The sequence below is a fragment of the Marmota flaviventris genome, chromosome 17 (genome assembly GCF_047511675.1).
Source record: "Marmota flaviventris isolate mMarFla1 chromosome 17, mMarFla1.hap1, whole genome shotgun sequence".
Lineage (NCBI taxonomy): Eukaryota > Metazoa > Chordata > Mammalia > Rodentia > Sciuridae > Marmota > Marmota flaviventris.
This window is the reverse complement of record NC_092514.1, coordinates 31,952,647-31,971,668: the sequence shown is the minus strand read 5'-3', so window position 1 is coordinate 31,971,668 and position 19,022 is coordinate 31,952,647. Positions and strand designations below refer to the sequence as shown.

Here is a 19,022-nt window from a genome sequence, read left to right as displayed (position 1 = left end):
GAGTCAAATTGACCACAACACAGTAATCTTGGGTGACTTTAACACACCTCTCTCACTCTAGATAGATCTTCAAAACAAAAGTTGAATAAAGAAACTATGGAGCTCAATAACACAATTAATAACAGACTTAACTAACATATATAGAATATTTCAACTGGCATCAAGTGGATACACTTTCTTCTCAGCAGCACATGGATCCTTCTCTAAAATGGACCATACACTGTCACAAAGCAACTCTTAGAAAATAAAAAAGTAGAGATACTACAATGCATTTTATCAGATCATAATGGAATGAAATTGGAAATCAATGACAAAATAAAAATTTCTGCATCACATGGAGACTAAACAATATGCTATTGAATGAAAAATGGGTTCCAGAAGACATCAAGGAGAAGATTAAAAAATTCTTAGAGGTAAATGAAAACACAAACACATCATATAGGAATCTCTGGGACACTATGAAAGCAGTACTAAGAGGAAAATTCATTGCATGGAGTTCATTCCTTAAAAGAAGAAAAAGTCAACAAATAAATGACCTCACACTACATCTCAAAGCCCTAGAAAAAGAAGAACACATCAGCAGCAAAAGCAGTAGAAGGCAAGAAATAATTAAAATTAGAGCAGAAATCAATGAACTCAAAACAAAAGAAACAATTGGGAAAAAATGACAGAACAAAAAGTTGGTTCTTTGAAAAAATAAATAAAATTGACAGACCCTTAGCCATGCTAACGAAGAGAAAAAGAGAGAGAACTCAGCATATGTGATGAAAAAGACAATATCACTGCCGCAGACCGGCTGCAGCAAAATAACCGGGGGGTGACGAGCAACTTGTGTACATTGATACAGCAGGAGTGGGAGCCGTTTATTGTAGGACAGGAAGGGTATATATACATTACACACAGCTTATCTTAATTAACATAAACTAGATACAGCAGTCAACCAATAAGGAATCTCCACACTTAATGGCTCTCTGGCGTTACTTCACAAACCACTCCCTCTGGCAAAATGCCAGGCGCCATCTTGGCTTGTTTACAGACCCTAACATATCACAACAGACACTACAGAAATACAAAGGATAATTAGAAATTATTTTGAAACCTTATACTCCAATAAGATAGAAGATATTGAAGGCATTGACAAATTTTTTAAGTCATATAATCTGCCCAGATTGAGTCAGGAAGATATACACAATTTAAACAGACCAATATCGAGTGAGGAAATAGAAGACGCCATCAGAAGCTTACCAACCAAGAAAAGCCCAGGACCACATGGATACACAGCCGAGATTTACAAGACTTTTAAAGAAGAATTAATATCAATAATATTCAATTTATTTCAGTAAATAGAAAAAGAGGGAGCACTTCCAAACTCATTCTATGAGGCCAATATCACCCTGATTCCAAAACCAGACAAAGACACTTCAAAGAAAGGAAACTTCAGACCAATATTTCTAAACATAGATACAAATATCTCTGAACATAGATGCAAAAATTCTCAATAAAATTCTGGCAATTCGAATACAAAAATATATCAAAAAGGTTGTGCACCATGATCAAGAGGGAGTCATCCCAGGAATGCAGGGTTGGTTCAATATATGGAAATCATAAACGTAATTCAACACATCAATAGACTTAAAGATAAGAATTATATGATCATCTCAATAGATGTATGAAAAGCATTTGACAAAATTCAGCACCCCTTTATGTTCAAAACACTAAAAAAACTAGGGATAATAGGAACATATCTCAACAACATAAAGGCTATCTATGCTAAGCCTCAGGCCAACATCACTTTAAACAAAGAAAAATTGAAGGCATTCCCTCTAAAATCTGGAACAAGACAGGGACACCCTCTTTCACCACTTCTATTCAACATAGTTCTTAAAACACTGGCCAGAGCAATTAGATAGATGAAAGAAATTAAAGATAGATAGATAGATAGATAGATAGATAGATAGATAGATAGATAGATAGATAGATATGAAAAGAAGAACTTAAATTAGCTCTATTTGCTGATGATATGATTCTATACCTAGAAGACCCAAAGAAACTCCACCAGAAAACTTCTAGAACTAGTAAATGAATTCAGGAAAGTAGCAGGATATAAAATCAATACCCATAAATCAAAGGCATTTCTGCATATCAGTGACAAATCCTAAGAAAGGGAAATGAGGAAAGCTATCCCATTTACAATAGCCTTAAAAAAAACTTGGGAATCAATTTAATGAAAGAAGTGAAAGATATATATATATATAAAATGAAGACTATAGAACCCTAAAGAAAGAAGTCAAAGAAGACTTTAGAAGATGAAAAGATCTACCTTCCTCTTGAATAGGCAGAACTAATATTATAAAAATGACCATATTACCAAAAGCATTATACAGATTTAATTCGATTCTAATCAAAATCCCAACGACATTCCTCATAGAAATAGAAAAAGCAATCAAGAAATTCATCTGGAAAAATAAGAGACCCAGAATAGCTAAAGCAATTCTAAGCAGGAAGTGTGAAACAGGTGATATTGCTATACCAGACCTTAAACTATATTACAGAGTAATAGTAACAAAAACAGCATGGTATTGACACCAAAACAGACTGGTAGACCAATGGTACAGAATAGAGGACACAGAGTCTAACCCACAAAATTACAATCATCTTATATTAGACAAAAGTGCCAAACACATGCATTAGAGAAAAGATAGCCTCCTCAACAAATGGTACTGAGAAAACTGGAAATTCATATGCAACAAAATGAAATTAAGTGCCTATCTCTCACCATGCATAAAACTCTGCTCAAAATGGATTAAGAATTTAGGAATTAAACCAGAGACCCTGCGTCTAATAGAAGAAAAAGTAGGCCTTAATCTCCATCATGTGGGATTAGGCCTCAACTTCCTTAATGAGACTCCTATAGCACAAGAATTAAAACCAAGAATCAATAAATGGAAGGGACTCAAACTAAAAAGTTTCTTCTCAGCAAAAGAAACAATCAGTGAATAGAGAGCCTACATCCTAGGAGCAAATTTTTACTCCTCACATATCAGACAGAGCACTAATCTCCAGGGTATATAAAGAACTCAACACCAAAAAAACAAATAATCCAATAAATAAATGGGCCATGGACCTGAAGAGACACTTCTCAGAACATGATATACATTCAATCAACAAATATATGCAAAAATATTCATCATCACTAGCAATTAGAGAAATGCAAATTAAAACCAATCTAAGATTTCATCTCACTCTAGTCAAAATGGCAGCTATTATTAATACAACAACAGTAAGTGTTGGCGAGGATGTGGGGAAAAAGGTACACTTATACACTGCTGGTGGGCCTGCAAACTGGTGCAGCCAATATGGAAATCAGTATGGAGATTTCTTGGAAAATTGGGAATGGAATCACCATTTGACCCAGCTATCCCTCTCCTATGACTATAACCAAAGGACTTAAAAGCATACTATAAGGACACAGCCACATCAATGTTTATAGCAGCACAATTCACAACAGCTAAACCATGGAACCAACCTAATGCCCTTCAACAGATGAATGATTTTTTTAAAAAATGTGTCATATATACACAGGAATATTGCTCAGCAATAAAAGAGAACAAAATCATGGCATCTGCAGGTAAATGGATGGAGTTGGAGAAGATAATGCTAAGTGAAGTTACCCAATCCCAAATAACCAAATGCTGAATGTTTTCTTTGATATAAGGAGGCTGATTCATAGTGGGATAGGGAGAGGAAGCATGAGAGGAATAGATGAACTCTAGATAGGGGAGAGAGGTTGGAGGGGAAGGGATGAAGCATGGGTTTTAAATGATGGTGGAACGTGATGATCATTATTATCCGAAGTACATGTATGAAGACACGAATTTGTATGAATTTACTTTGTAAACAACCAGAGATATGAAAAATTATGCTCTATATGTGTAATATGAATTGTTATACATTCTGCTGTCATATATATAAAAAAGAATACGTGGCCAAAGGAACTGAACAGGCACTTCTCTCACCCACGTCCCACTTGGGCAAGGGAAAAGGTTCCTGTGAAAGGAATGGGCTGGCTGTAAAATAAAAAAGCTAGGAAAATAGTACCATGAAATAAACACTAGAGACCATAATTAAGTTTTCGGAATGGGGGCAGTGACAGTTTAGGCCAACCAAATGCATACGGCTTCTAACAAATGAAGGAGCCCCCACTTGCTTTATTTATACCAGTATAGACCAAAATGGATCCACAGGAGCTTCTTCCAAAAAACAGGATATGGGTGGAGGTAAGCAGGATGTTCAGTTCTTAACAGGTCATGCCCATCTCTGGTGCTCTGCTGAACTTGTGATGGAGCTGTGTAGGAAGCCACATGAACCAGGCATTCTCAAACCAGCAGGATTGTGGCTGGGAGTTCCTGATACCAGACTTTCCTGCCTAATGGCTTCAACATCATTTTAGTTCATGCACAGTTCATGGATGGCTCTCTGCATACTTTCCAGAAGAAATCTTATCAGTCAACAAGTATATGTTCAACATCTCTAGCAATTAGAGAAATGCAAATTAAAATGACAAAGAGATTCCATATCACTCCAGTCAGAATGGCAATTATCAAGAATACAAGTAACAATAAATGTTGGCAAGCATGTGGGGGAAAAGATACACTCATACATTACTAGTGGGACTGAAAATTGATGCAATCACTCTAGAAAGCAGTATGGAGATTCCTCAGAAAATTTGGAATAGAACCACCATTTGACCCAGTTATCCCATTCCTTGACATATACCCAAAGGACTAAAAATCATCATATTATATCAATATTTATAGCAGCTCAATTCACAATAGCTAAACTATGGAACCAGCCTAGGTGCCCCTCAAAAGTTGAAAGGATAAAGAAAATATGGTACATATTTATAATGGAATATTAGCCAAAATATGAATGAAATTACGGCATTTTCCAGTAAATGGTTGGAACTGAAGCCTATCATGCTAAGTGAAATAAGCCAATCCAAAAAACAAAGGCTAAAATGTCCTTTCTGATATGCGGATGCTAAAACACATTGAGAGGGAAGAATAGAAGTTCACTGGATTAGACAAAGGGAATGAATGTAAGAGAGAGAGATGGGAATAGGTAAGACTATAGAATGACTAGGACATTACTTTCCTATGTTCATATATGAATACATGATTGATGTTACTTCACATCATGTACAACCACAAGAATGGGAAGTTATACTCCATGTATGTATAATATATCAAATTACACTCTAGCATCATGTATATCTAAAAAAAGAACAAATTTTTTAAAAAAGGAAACTTCTTCCTGACAGTAGCAGTTTCACCTTAAAGATGAAGCTGTGGATTAAATAATTTTACAAGGTTTCTTGCACCCAAAACATTCTAAGAACAAAAGCTAACACTCATAGGTTTTTAAGATTTATGGTCTTTGGCTTTTGGATAACTTTACTTGTTTGAAACGTGTCTATATTATTTTGGATAACTTCATATTCTAAATGAAAAACTTTTTTAGTTCTAAAATACCAGAATTTTCCAACTATTAATCCATTCAATCCTTATTACTGTGTGAGAATATTGTGCTCACTATCATGATTATTTCCATTTTAGTAGTGGATAAGTTAAATAACTGTTCAAGGCCAGTTATACCCAGTAAGCTGCAGAGTCAGTCAGTGGTCATGCTGTCAGGGCTTACAGTCTTCACCATTACCTTCTACAGAAGATAGTGGCTCACTGCCATAGGAGGTGCTAAATCATTGGACAATGACAATTATTCAGAGCTATTATAAGGGAACACATACATAAAGTGGACTAGACAACATCTAGATCTTTTCCATCTTTAAGTACCTAGAAAATGTGAAGACCAACTCTCAGCATGCTACATTAAAGAGAGTATACCTTGCACCTTAAAACTCTCCAAGTCAAATTCAGTGGAAAAGATGAAGTATATTTCTTTTTTTGTCAAACTTAACAGGATAGGAGGAAAGAAATACCAGCAGCTCAACTAAACCATAGTCCTTGCAACTCCCAAGAGTTGGTTTCAAGTTTAAGTTGAACAACAGAAGATAGGAGATCACAAAGAAGGTGGAATAGGTCAGCCCACAGCTCAGACCCTAGAGACACAGTCTCCAAGAAGTCTTTTTATCCATCCTTCCTTCTGGGGAAGATTACTGTTGGGAGCCACTATATCCCCTCAGGGACCCACTCAAGGAGTGTCAATGAGTCCCAACAATTACGCTTTGACCTGAATGAAGACACAAGAGAGTCATGGTTTAGGAGACTTATAACCTGGTGGCTTCTTCCTAACCATCTTTCTGCTAAGGCAGAATTGGAAACTAGATCTCTCATTCTCAGTCTCCATTCTGAACAGTTCCTTCCATCCCTTCTATTCCATAGGTCAACTAAGAGTGCCTCTTTCCAAACCATTCTGGACCTGTCTTCTCTACCTCGCTCACAGAGACCCAGGAAAGCTTGAATTCCAAAAGGAAGGCTAGCAGAAGGTACACCAGCTGCCTGCAAACTTCCCACTTGTGGAAAATTAACAGCCTCCTGGCCAGGACATTTCTTGACAACCTCTGAGCTGACTCCACAGGTGAGGGCTGTGGACATTACAGATGGTTTATAACACCAATATCAAGCAGTAGATCGCCAGCATCTTCACCACAAGCATTCTTTTCCTTGACCCTTAAAAAGCCCCCACAAGGTAAGTTGAATTATTATGCCATTTTACAAAATATAATTTACCAGGTGAAGTAAATGACCAAAAGTCACATTGAGTTGCAGTAGTTAAATCAGGGTAGGTACAAGCCTCAGCCTGACTCCAGATCCTAAAGTTCCCAAGATGTGATATAAAACAGAGATGGTATCCTCCCCACTGATCTCACTTCTCCAGGGTTCCTGTCTATGCACACAGGATCGGGGTGAAGTAGGCAAGACAGGTTATCTAGATCTTAGGTCCTATCTGTTTCCTGAAGTCATAATCTGTGTGGCTTTGTGCTGTGTGCATGCACACTCACACACCTACATGGCCTTAGAGAGGAGATGCTGTCCACTTGCACACTCAGCAGCACTGGAAAGGGCCCTTCACAAGGTGGTGGTGTCTCCTTGTCAAAGCACAGGTGAGAATCTAAAGCACATGAAGGATACCTCCTTGACATCTCTGTTGCCCCGCACCCCAAAAACAAGGGGAAGCACTTGGCCTCTTCTGTCAATTGTCCTCAGCACCATAACACTCATGTCATTGACTTCTCAGAGCACAAACATGTCCCAGGAAGTGGATATTGGTGGTCAGCAGTGTCTGAGGCTCTGACTTCCCTCCAGTGAACTCAAGGTTCTGATTCTGCCTCTAGCATTCATGTGGATGCATCTCCATGGTAGCATAAGGGTCTTTTTACCTCTTTTTCCCTGGTTTCGACATAAATCCTCTCTCCCTGTAACCACACTGTATTATCACACCCTTTGACTGTCTATCCTGAAGACCATCCCTGTGCTCAGATCTTTTGGTTCCCTGTTGCTTTGGTTGCTGCATTGATTATTTCAACCCTTTTTCCTATTCTTGCGCCTCTCTTTCTTACATTCTTAGCCCACCACACTTTTTTTTTCTTATCCCTTTGAGGTTGTCCTTATACTGGATTGTCAGTCAGAATATTTCCATCTTCATTGGTCATTTAGTGTATACCTTCAAGCACATACATTTACAACTAAACAAACGAAAAATGGTTAGTGGAACCCACAACCACCTTATAAATTCTTAGTACTTAATAAAGAATAAAGACCTTGCATTAGATGAAAATCCTCCTTAAAACAAAAACACAACTAGTTTTCCAGTCTGATATCTTCCCATTCCCTGTCCTGTCATGTTCTCTCTGCTCTGATAGATACATAACACTTTTTTTCCTGGAATCATCCTCTGATGTCTGAATTTTTGGTACTTGAGGTTATTTCCATGAGGACATTGAACTTCATGCATAAAAATTAGTGATTTTAAAGAAATGGACACAATTGTATCTGTGTATTATATTTTTCATTCCAACAGATGACATCTCTATAGTCAAGACCAATTCAGAAAGGAAGAATAGAGGTAAGAAAAGGAGTGGTGGTTACAGTTACAGGACTGAGGACGATTCACTGAATGACTGAAGAGGGTACAATATGTTTGTCAGTTAATGGGAAAGAGCTGGTACAAGGTAGATAATGAAAATACTACTGCATTTTCTCTCTCACATAGCTTAATGTATGGATTTCTCTCCCCATGTATCCACTTTTTGTTCTCAGCTTACTCACAAAGAAAACTCTATCTCCTACCTTCAGTGAGTCAGAGGCTTAAACCAGGCATGGTACTGCACACCCAATCCCAGGGACTCTGGAGATTTAGGCAGGAGATTACAAGTTTCAGTTCAGACTTGGCAACTGAATGAGACTCTATCTCAAAATTTAAATGCCTGGAAATGTAGCTCAGTGGTAGAATGTCCCTTGGTTCAGTCTCTAGTACTGGGGGAAAAAAATGGACTTGATCTGCCAACACCATGGCTACCCTACTAATGAAATCATCACCAAACATGGGAAATATCTATTTTGAATTGAATGTATTAATTATTATACTGCTAAAATGCCAGAATAGCAGAGAATAATATGACAAAAATTTGTGTAAAATTAATTGCGTAGAACTTCATATTTCCTCCAACTTTTAAGATAAATATTACAGATATGCTTGAAATGTCCTTGTTCCCATCCAAAAATCTTTCTGATTCCCACTCAGAGATAATCACTTTTCTACTCTTAGTAAGATACTTTACATTCAGGACTTATACTCCCGCTACATTTTGGATATATTACTTTAGATTAACATGTACATATATTTTCTGATGTGCCATATATCTTCCAGCAACCCACTTTCTATCACCACATTAATTTGTGTCTGAAGTATCTATGTGAATTCATGTTAAAAACCATTGAAAGGAATCCATTAGTAATAATGTAGCACAATTTTCTTATTCATCTCTCACTGAGTGGCCCATTTATAACTTTCCTTTGTAGCAATACACATCTCCTGCATGTCTTCTTGAGGCCATGTCCTGGGGTTTCTCTGGGGCTAGTTAGGAAGATTAATTGCTGTGTGGAAGGTGTATGGATTTCAGCTTCCCTACATATAGGCTCATTGTTTGCCAATCCCTTCCACAAATTGTTTTAGTTTCAACCAGTTTGTTAAGTTTTATGTGTAAAGGAAACCTGTGGCATTTGCATTGAGACTTCATTGAATTCACACATTAACTGGAAAAGAACTGAGGTTTCTATAGTGAGACTTTCCATGAACATTCTCTATAGCCCCATATTTCCTTTCCTTTTTTTGGTCCTTCATTAAAGTTTATTAAAATTTATTGATATTGGAAACTTCTTTTGGACCTCTTTAGTTAGAATTATTCCTAGATGACTCAAAACTTTCTACAACTATTTTAAAATTTTTTTGTCTTTTTTTAACATTTAAAAATCATTTTAACATCTTTAACATTTAACAATCATTACTTTAAAAATCATTACTTAAAAAATGTTTTTAATTAGTTATACATGAGAGCAGAATGCATTTTGTTTCATTGTACACAAATGGAGCACACATTGGTTGTACACAATGTAGAGTTGCACCATTTGTGTAATCATACATGTACCTAGAGTGATGATGTCCTTCTCATTCCACCATCTTTCCTACCCCCAAGCCCCCTCCCCTCCACCCTCCTCTTTGCCCAATCCAAAGTTCCTTCATTCTTCCCATATCCCCTTTCCCCATTATGAATTAGCATTCACTTATCAGAGAGAACATTCCGCCTTTGGTTTCTTGGGATTGGCTTACTTTGCTTAGCATATTCTTCAACTCTATCCATTTACCTGCAAAAGCTATGATTTTATTCTCTTTTAATGCTGAGTAATATTCTATTTGTATATATACCACAGTTTCTTTATCCATTCATCTATTGAAGGGCATCTAGATTGGTTTTACAACTCCTTTTTTTGAGGAGTCTTTTTGAAATTATATTTTCTAATTTATTTATATAGCATCAATTTTTCTACATAGTGGCTTATAACTAACAAAATTTTTGAAATCTCTTTGGTCATCCAGAGAGTTCATGGATTTATTTGTAGATAATCATATTTTCTATGAGTAACATCTTTTGTTTACAATCATTACTTAGTAAATTCTTTCTAGTGATGTTTCCACAAATAGGCTAATACTTCAAGTATTTTATGTAGACTACTAATCTCCAAGCTTTATGTGGCTCTGTGGCCACATCTGCTCTACCAAATGGCACAAACACCCCAAGCCCCAACCATGAGGGCTTACCTGATTGCTGATCACAAACCCTAAAGGGCCACCACAGCATTGACTATGGCTTATATTTCTTTATCAGGGTTTTCTTTTTGCCCCTCAACCAGGTATGCCTCTCTCTTTCTTTTACATTTGGTTATGTTTTTGATGGGAGTTTTGTGTTTGCAATTTTCTAAACTTTCTATGTATTTTATTAAGAATAGAACCTGTCAACATCAGCTTAGTGTGCCAGGTTGCTTAGAGGCCAACCTCTGAGATCTTTCATTTCTGTATTATATAAAATAAACATAGTCTCTGAGCCTCCAGGCTCATAGAACCCTTTGAAATCAAAGGTATAGGGATTCTAGATGAAGATTAAAAAAAAAAGAAAGACAACTTAAAAGACAAACCCAAACTGCTTTAAATTTAGATACAAGAATGCATATCCTGATTAGATATGACAAAGATAAGTAGACCTACATCCATCATGCCTAGCATATAATTCACATTTTACTATCAGAAACACTGAGAATTGGTGATTGAATTAATTACAGATTTATTTAGTTTTTAAGTGGAAACCTCTTCAGGAAAATTGGCGAGTTAATTATGAAAATTCAGATTACTGCAACTAATTGATCACACAATGCAAAGTGGCTTTAAGAGAATAAGAGATTACATCTCTCCTAATAACAGTCCATGTGGGTACTCTTGGTGGTGGGTGTCTCTCCTGGATATGAAGAACTAGGGATACAGGCTCATCCTCCCCATGTGACTCCATCATCCCATTCAGCATCCTCCATATTTGCATAGATTTGGCACAAGAGAGAATAGGGAAGCCCAGCACTGGATCACATAAGTGGATTGGCTAGAACTCACTCATATGACCAAACCTCAACAGAAGGGAGCCTGGGATATGTAGTCTAGTTGAATATCCAAGAAGAAGAGAATAGTATGTATTTGGACAAGCAGCTAGTAGTCTGTCATAGTTAGTATGTCTTAAAATGCAAGATGGGACAAAGAGGAACCTGCAATGGAGCAGTGAAGGCAGAACTTATGATGTTTCAGTTAGAAGAGTAAGATGGTGTGAGCCAAAGCACCGAGATATGAGGTATAAGGGCAGTACATAAACATTATATTAAAATATGAATCAAAATAACCAAGGCACTGATGAAAGCTAAATTGGGAGATTGTTCTTGTGAGCATGCTACACTTAGGGAATGCAATAAACCAGGATTTCACTCAAGCAATATGGAGGGAAAACTTATGGGTGTTTGCAGTGAACAACACTTATCTATCATCAGTCCAGAGAAGTTAATATAAACAATGCATGATATTCCTTTCCCCAAAATCTTGAGTAGCAAGACATGTTGTCCAGATGACTGGACATGAAAATATGGGAAGAGGAGACCAGGCCTGCCAAACTAGACCTGTGAGTTTATTAAACAGTTGTTATAGGTACTGTGGAGTTACATGAATCACAACACAAAATAACCAAGAACAGAAAGAAGTCTGAAGAGAAAAGCATGGTGATTCTGTATGTTTGAGGGCTTGTCAGATATAAAACAACTTAAAGGAGATGATCAAATATAAAAGAATCAAAATAATACCATTTTGTTCTGACCTGACTCCATTTTATGTTTGCTTAAAATGTTTTCTTTTCAGCCTCCTGACAGCTGTATGCATGTTGACAGTACAACAGGACCTTCCCATGACCCTGACTATGGCCCTGATATATAACTAAAATGACTCTGAAATGTATAATCAAAACAATTCTCTCATGTAATCAAAATATCTGTCTCAACAAAGTCTTTTCTCACCTACCTCCTTGTGGTTTTGGTGGTTTTTGTCTTTATAAACGCTGTGCTTCCACAATTCAAGTGCTGGGAGTTCTTTGAGGCACTAGCCTGCTCCCAGTCGCTTGCCTGTCTTGCTCACTAAAGAACTTTTTTCCCTTTCAATTTTGCTCAATAAGTGTGGTGGCCTGTGATTCTCACACTCTGTAACAGTAGTAAAGTCTACTTCCAAAATGGGACACCCAGGGAGCAAATTCACTGGTCTATTTTGGTGGAATCTAAACCCAGTGATCCTTGTGATTTACAATCTCCCAATGCCCCTACAGACCCATCACCTTATGGGGTCTCGGATCACTCTTTGGTCTACAGAACAATTCCACATTTCCAGGCCAGTCCCTCCACTAAGAAATCCTTGCCCTGGAGAATTTAGTCAAAAACTCCAAAATGCTGTCTGTTCCCTATCATGTATAATACAATCAGTGTGTGATTCTGTCTTCTCCATTACACTGTCAGGTCCTTGAGAGCAGGGACTATGACATATACACTGATGAATGAATGAATAAACTGTATTTGTCACATGCTTACAATTTTTCCCTAAGGTCTAACAAAGACTGTAGACCATGGAATGTGAGATTTAATTATGAAATGATTGAGTCTTGGGTGTTTATGGCATGCTAATAGGGGAGAATGAGCACTTCTTTTTAATTATTTATATATGACAGCAGAATGCATTATAATTCTTATTACACATATACAGCACAATTTTTTCATATCTCTGGTTGTATACAAAGTATATTCACACCAATTTATGTCTTCATACATGTACTTTGGATAATAATTATTATCACATGCCACCATCATTTATAGCCCCATGCCCCCTCCCTTCCCCTCTGACCTGTCTAGAGTTCGTCTATTCCTCCCATGCTCCTTCTCCCTATCCCACTATGAATCAGCCTCCTTATATTAAAGAAAACGTTTGGCATTTGGTTATTTGGGATTGGCTAACTTCACTTAGCATTATCTTCTCTAACTCCATCCATTTACCTGCAAATGCCATGATTTTATTCTCTTTTAATAGTGAGTACTATTCTATTGTGTAGATATGCCACATTTTTATCCAATCATCTATTGAAGGACATCTAGGTTAGTTCCACAGTTTAGCTATTGTGAATTGTGCTGCTATAAACATTGATGTAGCTGTGTTCCTGTAGTATGCTGTTTTCAAGTCCTTTGGTTATAGACCGAGGAGAGGGATAGCTGAGTCAAATAGTGGTTCCATTCCCAGTTTTCCAAGAAATCTCTATATTGCTTTCCATATTGGCTGCACCGATTTGCAGCCCCACCAGCAATGTATAAGTGTACCTTTCTCCCACAGAGGATGAATACTTCTGATTCACACATTGCTCATTTTTTAGACATGAGTGTCCTGGTGAATGTCAGTTAGTTCCAGAGACCAACAGAAATGTTTCTCCAAAGTTTGAGTATCTCTGGATTTTATGAAGGCAGGTATTGAGAAAGCCTATCACTAGAATCAAAAGTGTTGCATACAGAACATCATAATGCACAGTAATGGCATTAATCATTATTATGGACTCTCCCCACCTTTCATGTCAAAGGAACCATGAAGAAAGAAAACGAGTCTTCTACCATGGAGTTCATCCTCTTGGGAGTCACAGGTCAGCAGGATCAGGAGGATTTCTTCTTCATCCTCTTCCTGTTCATTTACCCCATCACCCTGGTAGGAAACTTACTCATCATCCTCGCCATTCTCTCTGACATTCGCCTCCACAACCCCATGTATTTCCTCCTGGCCAACCTCTCCCTTGTTGACATCTTCTTATCCTCTGTAACCATCCCTAAGATGCTGGCCAATCATCTCCTGGGCAGCAAAGCTATCTCCTTTGGGGGATGCCTGACACAGATGTATTTCATGATAGCTTTGGTCAACACAGAAAGTTACATACTGGCAGCAATGGCATATGACCGAGCCATGGCCATCAGCCGCCCTCTTCATTATACAACCATCATGAGTCCAAGGTCCTGTGTCCTGCTGGTGGTTACATCCTGGGTGATTGGAAATGCCAATGCCCTTCCTCACACTCTGCTCACAGCTGATCTGTCCTTCTGTGGCAGCAAGGAAGTGGCCAACTTTTACTGTGACATTTCCCCCTTGCTCAAGCTGTCCTGTTCTGACATACACTTGAACGTGAAGATGATGTACCTAGGGGTTGCTGTTTTCTCTGTGCTGTTACTGTGCATCGTTGTCTCCTATGTTCGTGTCTTTTCCACGGTCCTCCGCATTCCATCCACAAAGGGTGTACGCAAAGCCTTCTCCACCTGTGGATCTCACCTCACAGCTGTTTCCTTATACTATGGGACAGTCATGGGCATGTATTTCCGACCTCTGACCAGTTATAGCCTAAAGGATGCTGTGCTTGCTGTGATGTACATGACAGTGACCCCGATGTTAAATCCTTTCATCTACAGTATGAGAAACCAAGACATGAAGGCTGCTCTGAAGAAACTCTTTCAGAGAAGAAATTCTTCATAACCAATGTGAGGTCATACATTGCACACAGTGCTCACCACTGGGAGGAACTTGGAATATCACCTTCAATGTTATCTCCTACAAGAAGCTTCTTCCAAGCTCTAGAGCCATAAATCTCTAGTCTCCAAAATCTTATACCCATTTAGTGGAACAACTTATGGAAATTATCACTTTGACCACATTTCTATTTTGGTTGGCTGATCAGCAGCACAAGCTATTGGGTTTACATTCCCCCTATGCAACTTACTAGCAGAGTAAAGTTGAAAAAAGTTTGAGCCTAGGCTTCTACATCTACATATTGAAACAACAATATCTGCCCTGCTGGTGTCACAGAGTGTGGTCATAGTAGCTCATGCTTTGAAGACTACAAGTCAGCATTTTTATGTGGCTATTATGTTTAATCCTGCCTAGTAGGCTTGCAAGCCTCTGAGGGCAGGAGCTGTATTCACATAAGACTATCTTCACAATCCTGGTCATATAAGGTATACCCAGTAAACGCTGGCAGAGGTAGAATGGGTGAATGACAATAATGTCTCTGATATGCAATCAGATAAAGATTACAAATAATTGGAGTGGACATAATTTATCCATCTTTAAAATCTTTGAGGAATTTGGGAATATCTTTTTATGTTTCCTTCATATTGATTAAAATAGACTGTCTTTTAAGATCATAGAGTTCTCCCTAAAATTTTACTAAAATGATGGTAATGTAGGTTTTTCATGGTTTAAAGGAATAATGATTCTGATCTAATAAATAAAATCAATGCTGGTATAAATTCATTCCAACACAAAATAAAGCTACAATGCTCAAAATCTTAGGTGGCATATAATAAACGAAGAAAAAAGACCAGTGTTGATAATGATGTGACTGGGTTTCTCCTGAGTGGTGCAGGGAAGATGAGGCCATAATTCTGGCCATTAATTCTGATTATGTAGGTAACATTCCCAAAACAGAGTTAACCCAGCACATCACTGAATACCCACTAAGGAACCCTATGATCCAAGTTTTGTTCTACTTATGATAAAATCAGAAAACTTTCTCAAAACATTAATGACATATAAATGATCTCTCATCGATCTCATTTTTTCCAATAAAAAATGTTCTTAAAAGATGGCTTGAGTATATCCTAGAATAATACACAGGTTGTTTTATTATCCACTTTTTAACTGCAAGATAAAATATAAAATTATTATCTTCTATATTTAATTCATATTGCCAAGAATTTGTCCATGAATGTTTGAAAATGATGGTACTCACATTTTAACATCTTCTGGGACCCTAAAACACCAAGGATGAGAACTACCACAATTTTCTTCTTTTAAACTGAAAAGGATTTGATTACAAATTATAAATTTGTATGAATTAATGATCACAGGATGCAATAAATAAAGGTATTTTATTAGGGCATTTTCAAGGTTAGGCAATGAAAATGTCACATAAATTTTATCTGTTCTCTGTCTCTCCCAGCCTGAATGTGAAGGTTGGAGATCTATCTTGTTCCCTGCTCTACTTCAGCAGTTAGAACAATTGACATATAGTAACTACTTAATAAAATTGTGTTAAATGAATAAGTGAATCCTTCAATAATATGTTTGAATAATATATACAAGGTTAATATTTCTGCTATGGGTATAACTCAATAAGGTCAAATATAATAAGATATTTCAAATATTTTCTATAGAGAAATATTAAGTGCCAAAGAGAACACTACCGAAAAAGAGCTGAGAAAATATATATTCTTAGAAGAAGTCTAAACACCTAACTGCTGAAATCAAACTCACATTATTCCTCTGCATTAAGTTAGATAAGAGAAGTTGACCTTCTTTTTTATTTCCTATAATAATCATAAGAATCTATGTGTATACATATAGATTTCATTGCAAATAAAAACTACTACCCCTATCTTTCTGAGCTATCTCCCTTTGATTCTGTCAAGTATGCTGTCCTGAAATAATATTAACACAGTAATTTAAGTTACTCCATGTAAACCCTAGGATTGACTAAGTTTGGAAAAGCCTTGATAGCAGATACGTCAATGAAGTTTACTTAGGATAGTTAAGGAAACAGAAATCACATCTGTTATATCTAAACCCAAAACACTGAATACAAAGAATCTGATACAAAGGTGTATTCTGAAAAAGATTAACAGAAGGGAAAAGAATGCTGAGGTTGCCCAATGATTATTGAGTGCAGAAGTGACTTCCTGTAGGACCAGAGTCATGAAAGGGAAAGGTGGTGGTGGTCATCCGGACCTAGGGACATGGAGGAGGGATGACCATATCTCTGATACTCTAATCTCTGAGGACCACTCAGCTGCCCCTCAGTCTTCACTTGTAGAGGTGACTTCTATTTGGGGGGAATCTAAATCCTCAAAAGCACTATTTAGGGGCAAGATGATTTTATGGAGTTGCTATTTGTTTTATTTGTTAGTCATGGAAATATTAAAAGGCATCCCAGACACAGCACCAGACAGTCCTCTTTGTCCTCCATCATATAGCAATAACATGATGCCCTTGGTCATTGGGGTCAATCACCCTCATCAACAGAGAAATCTCTTTTTTCATGAGACATTCTACAATTTGATTGAATCTTAGCAACAAAATACTACATTTAAAAAATGCAAATTCCCAAAGATTATTATTGATACCATTTTTATAAGGCTATAAAGAATGAAAACAACAAAATTTTTTTTCAAGAATAAACACGTATGCCATTGAAGCACATTAAAAACAAATGACCAAAATTTAAAAAAAAATAAAAATAAAAATAAAAAAATGACCACAGGCTCAGATGAGCGGAAATTCAAGATGCGATAGTCAGGGGAATGAAACTAGGGGTACTATGTTGGTAGGTAAAATATATGACCACAGTCATAATCCTTTGTCAGATGAATAGCTAGTAAAGATTTTCTCCCATTCTGTAGGCTGCCTCTTTACCCTATTAATTGTTTTCCTGTGCTATGCAGAATTTTCTCCGTTTCTAGATTTTTCAACGTGTTCTCATATAATTGTTCATAATAAAAGTTTCTAATGATCCTTATAGTTTTTGGTATCCATTATAATGTCTCCTTATTCATCTCTTTGTTAATTTATTTGAATTCTCTTTCTTTATTTTTCCCTTGGGTAACCTGGCTAAATCTTGTCAAATTCATCTTTTTTAAAAAAAAGTATTTCATTGATATTTTATATTTTTTTAATTCTTCATTTTATTTCCCTTTTTTATATTTCTTTCCTTCTCTTGATTTGGGGTTTCATTTGTTCTTTATTTTTATTTTCTAATTCTTAAGCAGTGAATTATTTTACCAGTGTAAAGCAGTTAGGAATGTGAACCATACTAGATGTTAGGTGATACAAATAAACCAGTGTTAAATTTTTAAGTGACATAATGGCCTAGTGGTTATTTCCTTAAGAAATACATAAATATATAACTCTTTCCTTAAGCATTTCTATTTTTATAAATACACATATACATTTACCAGTGAAATGATATGATATATAGAATTTGCTTCAAACTAATCTAAAGGGCTAGGGGATGAGGAGGAAATTGTAGATAAAAACAAGCAAATCTGGCCATGAGACAGTGACTGTTAAAAAGGGTGACAGGTATTTAAACTGACTTCATATTGGCTCACTTTTTTTATTTAGCTAAAAATAATGCTGATGAAATCATGGGTCTGATGGTGGTTTAGGGTGGAGTTGTTTCAAATACATAACCTTCAAAATAAAATGTAGTAGTTATATTATATAATATACACTATATCAAAATATAACAGACATACACAATATAACAATTGTTAAACAATAGAGAATGTAGCCAATATTAAATTAATAAGAACAGATATTACACCACAATGAAATATCACTTCACAACTGTTGGAATGACCATTATCAAAGAAATACAAGATAAATGTTGGTAAGGATAGGAAGCGGGTGATGTGAAGGGACATGAAGGTACCCTTACAGGAAGTCATCACTATAGGAAATGCAGGTTAACCTCCGGAGTGCTACCAGTGGGCCTTTATCCTAAGTATCCATGATGTTTCCGTTTTTAAAAATTTTTTCTTAACTTCCCAGCTTCATTTTATTACCTAACACATTAGCATCATTGTTGTTCAGCCTGTGTCTGTTAATTACAGAATTCCTACATGCTTTCCACGTGTTGGTTCTTGCTTTTGGAATCTTATTTCCTTGTATGTCTACTTTGTTTATGTGTTGAATATTATCCTTAAAAAATATTGAGAAAAATAATGTGAAGTCTAAGGGACATTGTTTTCCTCCAAACAATTTTTTTTCAGTTGCTTTTACTTAGTATTTGAAATCATCTTGATCCAAGATTAGTGTCTGAGATTTTCCAGATCTCTAATGGTTCAAAGCTGGAT

General features: G+C 36.6%; 1 protein-coding gene across 1 annotated transcript; it reads left to right on the top strand.

The window, feature by feature from the left end:
- Positions 1–13,716: 13,716 nt before the first annotated feature.
- LOC139702392 (olfactory receptor 1A1-like) lies at positions 13,717–14,646 on the top strand. The gene has a single exon (XM_071603461.1). The coding sequence runs from the start codon at positions 13,717–13,719 to the stop codon at positions 14,644–14,646; it is 930 nt and encodes a 309-aa protein (XP_071459562.1).
- The last annotated feature ends 4,376 nt before the right edge of the window (positions 14,647–19,022 follow it).

What these genes read in the sequence shown, in the direction of transcription:
- LOC139702392 (XM_071603461.1), top strand. Translation starts at nt 13,717, where the DNA reads ATGAAGAAAGAAAACGAGTCTTCTACCATGGAGTTCATCCTCTTGGGA.